This window comes from Olea europaea, chromosome 13 (genome assembly GCF_002742605.1).
Source record: "Olea europaea var. sylvestris chromosome 13, O_europaea_v1, whole genome shotgun sequence".
Taxonomy (NCBI): domain Eukaryota; kingdom Viridiplantae; phylum Streptophyta; class Magnoliopsida; order Lamiales; family Oleaceae; genus Olea; species Olea europaea.
Genome location: NC_036249.1, coordinates 15,910,262 through 15,914,391, shown reverse-complemented (window position 1 = coordinate 15,914,391; position 4,130 = coordinate 15,910,262). Strand labels below are relative to the sequence as shown.

The window sequence follows — 4,130 nt, the reverse complement described above, 5'->3', positions numbered from 1 at the left end:
TTAAAAAAAAAACCCCCCCCCCCCCCCCCCTCTCCCCCACAAGGGGTACATCCCTGGCAGCATGGCAGAATTTTATAATTCATTAATTTGTGGCAATATTACCTTCCAAAAAGAAGATAATCAAAGGGTCTTAAGGGCCATTTGCTTTCATTATGCAGTTCCTCTTTCAGTTTGCGATTGTTCGTCAAAGAAGGACTCGATACGGGAATCTGAAGAAAAGAGGAAATGGGACTTTCCCATACTATTTCAATGACCAAAAACAGTTTCCAACTTGCATTTTTACCACGTCCAGGTTTATTATTTTTTTATTGTTTCTTTTTCCAGTTCATCTAAAGCACATAAAAAGCAACTGAAATCACTGAAATAAATGCTTGAAGTTATTCCATGCTAGCTTTGAGAAAGGATACCTTGTGGTTTCAACCATGTCTTCTTAACTATAAATTCTTCACATAATTCTTTCATAACAATTGTTGGACTGCGTGGAGCCTAATTATACTATCAGATGATCCTAGTATTGTGCATTCCTATTTCTATACTTGGCTGCCTTAGTTTCTTATATCTGAAATAAATTCTGGGGCATGTTTTTCTATAAGATAAGACCGGTATAAGCAAGAAAACCTCGTAATCTTTTTCTTCATTACAGTGAAGAAGCTACCGCAGCAGCAGTTCACATGTCTCTCACATTGCGAACCACAATAATTTTTTATATTCTTTGAACGTTCATCATTTCATTTTTGTTCAGTACTGCTCTCGAAGTTAGGGATTCATGTTTGATACATGTCATTAATTTTATTACAGAGAATATTTTCAGAAAACTGACCTGATAAGATCAGTAATTGATATGATAGGAATGCTATGGTCCAAAGCCATCTTTCTTAGATTGAGCATGCTAGCCATAGATCCATCCTCTTTATCCACTATAGCCGAGAGAACAGAGACGGCCTGCAGACCAGCCAGCATAACCAGATCCACAGAAGCCTCTGTATGACCACATCTTCGAAGAACGCCTCCATTTCTGTACTTGAGGGGAAAAACATGTCCCGGTTTATTGAAATCCTCTGGTCTAGAGTTTGGAGAAGAAAGAGCAAGGACTGTTTTTGCCCTGTCTGATGCCGATACACCAGTAGATGTTCCCACTTTAGCATCCTAACAATTCAAGAGAAAATACTCAAAAAAATTACAATCTCAGTTGATGAAGTATAGCTACAGAAAGAAACGTTGATCTTAAGAATATGAAGCAAATTTGAGTATGATATGAGAAATTTCAATAGCCAGGTTCATACAGAACGTCCCTAGAAAATGATCTTCTGCATTTTTATTCATATTCATGACATGACATCCGCTTTGGCCTAAACAGAACTGATACCAAGAAACCAACATCTGGAGCAGCATTATATCATATTAGCCCAACAGAAACTACAAATATTCCACTCGAGAATTTCTTAGGTATGATTTGTCAAAAGGCCATTAAACTCAGTGGAGGAATTGCTTCACATTTACTTATTTAAATTTTATCTTCAAAATCCCAAATTCGTTGTCATTATAAACAGAAACTTGAACAAATCCGTTTAACCATTTAGATTCAGTCTACAACAATATATAACAAAGAAGCTCGATCTCAGAAAGAAGTATCATACCACTGTGATTGTAAATGAGGGAGCTGATGAATCATCTTCTTTTTCAGGGGACATCAAAGGGAGATTTAATCTCTCAAGATCCTCTTCCTTCATGCCTACAGAAACTATCCCTGAACCATGCTTAATCATAAATGCAACAGCCTTAGAACTCACATAAGAAGCTGCCATAACAAGATTTCCTTCAACATCTTCATTTTCATCTACAACAATCACAAACTTAAAACATTTTTGGCAATAATTATCAGCTCAAGATTAATAAAACTAGCATAGAAAATTACACATTCTTAAGAACAAAAAGCATGTTTGGCTAAGGTAGAAAGTAAAATTTTCTATTGATCAAATTGGGAACAGGGAAATTATTATTTTATTATTATTATTATTATTATTTTTTTTTTTCAGTTATAAGTAGGACGAAAAATTACTTATCTGAGCATGTTTACTTATTTCTAGCTTAGCTGAACGTACATGCTCAAGAGTTGTACAGTAACGTGTCCAACCTTGCCTTGGCGCAATGCGGCAAGAGCTTGTTCGATTGAAGAATATCCAGCAGATGGACAGTCAGGATCACCCTCTGCATCACTAACAAAAAAATCAGCTATTTCCGGAGTAATTTCTGCATCTAAAGTTCCAAAACTTGCCGAGGAAGAATCAATAAACGCCTCAAATGATGATCCATTTAACTTTTCTTCAATCTTGAATAAGCCTTCATCAGAAAAATCTCCAGATGATCCCAGAGCCCAGCAACTGTACTTCAACGGTTTATTTCTACGTATTCCAGCAAAATTCGGACTACAATATAAAGCCCTTGAATTGAAGAAAATCTGAGGAAAAAATGCGATGCAATCCATGGATTGAGAAGATAGAATTGAATATGGGAATTTTTTTTTCTTGCTTTCTTATTGAGCCGGTAATATCTGCATGTTACGTGGCGATTGTACCAGAAAACACCACCTATGGTTTATTTCCAGTGTTATCCAATGAAAACACTATCTAAATGTACGGATGTTTGGAGCCACAAGTAGGCCTGGGCACTAGTACTACTAACCCGAAAACCCGGCCCTCCAAAGTCCGAAGTACTAAAAGTCATCTTATTCATCGTCCAGCCCAATCATAGTGGCGTTTTATTACACAAATCTTAAAGAGGAAATTAGGCCCAATACTTCTTCAAAATGGAACCAGTTAGATTAAAATGTGGAAAAATTTTAGGGTAATTGGCACAAAACGTCCCTATCTTTCGAGTGTATTGTAGAAAACGATCCTACCTTTCATTCTTTGGCATTTTTGCCTCTATTTCTACATTTCTTTGCATCGAAGGTCTTTTTCACTGTTTTTTGGTGTAAAATGACTAATATGTCCTCCTCTTTAAATAAACGAAAAAAGAAAAGAAAAGAAAAAAATTGCAACTATAGGCGAAACTTCTAAAAAAGTGCAAATGCTCTGCCCCCAAAACTTCACATTCTTCCCACACCTCACTCCCACGCCACCATCACTTGCCGGTCATTTTCAGCCACCTTTCGATCAGCTTGACAGCCGGACTAACATACCAACGTGAAGTCCTCACTTTCCTCTTCACAACCCATCCAACCACTAGCTGAAAATCTAAAGGAATTGGCCGAAAAATTGCGACAAAATAGACTGCTCACGCAACATGAAACGGTCAAAAATGGAGGCCAAAAACTCCATTTTCAACGACATCCATGGCACACCCATCCTCCAGGTCGATATGCTCCTCATTGCGCTCCTATAGATGTCTTCATACCATCAAACAAAGCTGAAAATCAAAATCTACAGCCAGAAAATCGGAGTTTGCTTTCGGTCGGTAGTTCTTGAATTCAATCTTGAAAATTGATCGTTTTGTTGATGAATTGATGCAATTGATGGAGGCCCCATAGTTGTGATAACATTAGTTGACCGATTACATGCTAGAATTTGCCGATTTTACTGGTGAAGAAATTGCCCGGTTCTACAGTTTCTGGTTAAAATTGACGTTGCCCCATAGGTTCATAAGGTTCTCCTTGAAGAGGCGGTGCTAGGAGGGGTGGTCCGCCGTCGTCGATCATGATGTCAACGTCGAAAAATGGAGTTGAATTTGTCGATTTTGTTGTTGAAGTTGCGTGGGCAGCCTATTTTGGCGCAATTTTTCGACCAATTTCTTTAGATTTTCGGCCAGTGGTTGGGTGGGTTATGAAGAGGATAGTGAGGGCTTCAAGTTGGTATGTTGGTCCAATGACCAAGCTGATCGAAAGGTGGCTGAAAATGGCCGACAAGTGACGGTGGCATGGGGTGAGGTGTGGGAAGAAGGTGAAGTTTTTTTTTGGAGGGGGGGGAGGCATTTGCACTTTTTTAGAAGTTTCGCTTATAGTTGCAATTTTTTCTGTTCTTTTCTTTCTTCTTTAATTTAAAGAGGAGGGCATAATGGTCATTTAAACCCAAGAAACGGTGAAAAAGACCTTCGACGCAAAGAAATGAGGAAATAGGGGCAAAAATGTCAAA

General features: G+C 38.1%; 1 protein-coding gene across 5 annotated transcripts in view; it reads right to left on the bottom strand.

Annotated features, from left to right (window-relative positions):
* LOC111407723 (monofunctional riboflavin biosynthesis protein RIBA 3, chloroplastic) overlaps positions 1 to 2,579 on the bottom strand; it is a 4,249-nt gene extending 1,670 nt beyond the window's left edge. For 2 of the 5 annotated variants that reach the window (XR_002705164.1, XM_023037363.1), the window contains exons 1-3: positions 2,135 to 2,579; positions 1,638 to 1,853; positions 821 to 1,146 (exon numbers count right to left, since the gene is read on the bottom strand). Coding sequence is in view for 4 of the 5 variants with exons in the window: in XM_023037363.1 (XP_022893131.1) it covers positions 821 to 1,146; positions 1,638 to 1,853; positions 2,135 to 2,485 (893 nt within the window). In the remaining variant the exon portion in view is untranslated. Of the gene's footprint in view, positions 1 to 820; positions 1,147 to 1,637; positions 1,854 to 2,102 lie in introns of all 5 variants that reach the window. The other 3 variants (XM_023037364.1, XM_023037366.1, XM_023037367.1) reach the window with 3 other exon arrangements.
* Positions 2,580 to 4,130: the final 1,551 nt, after the last annotated feature.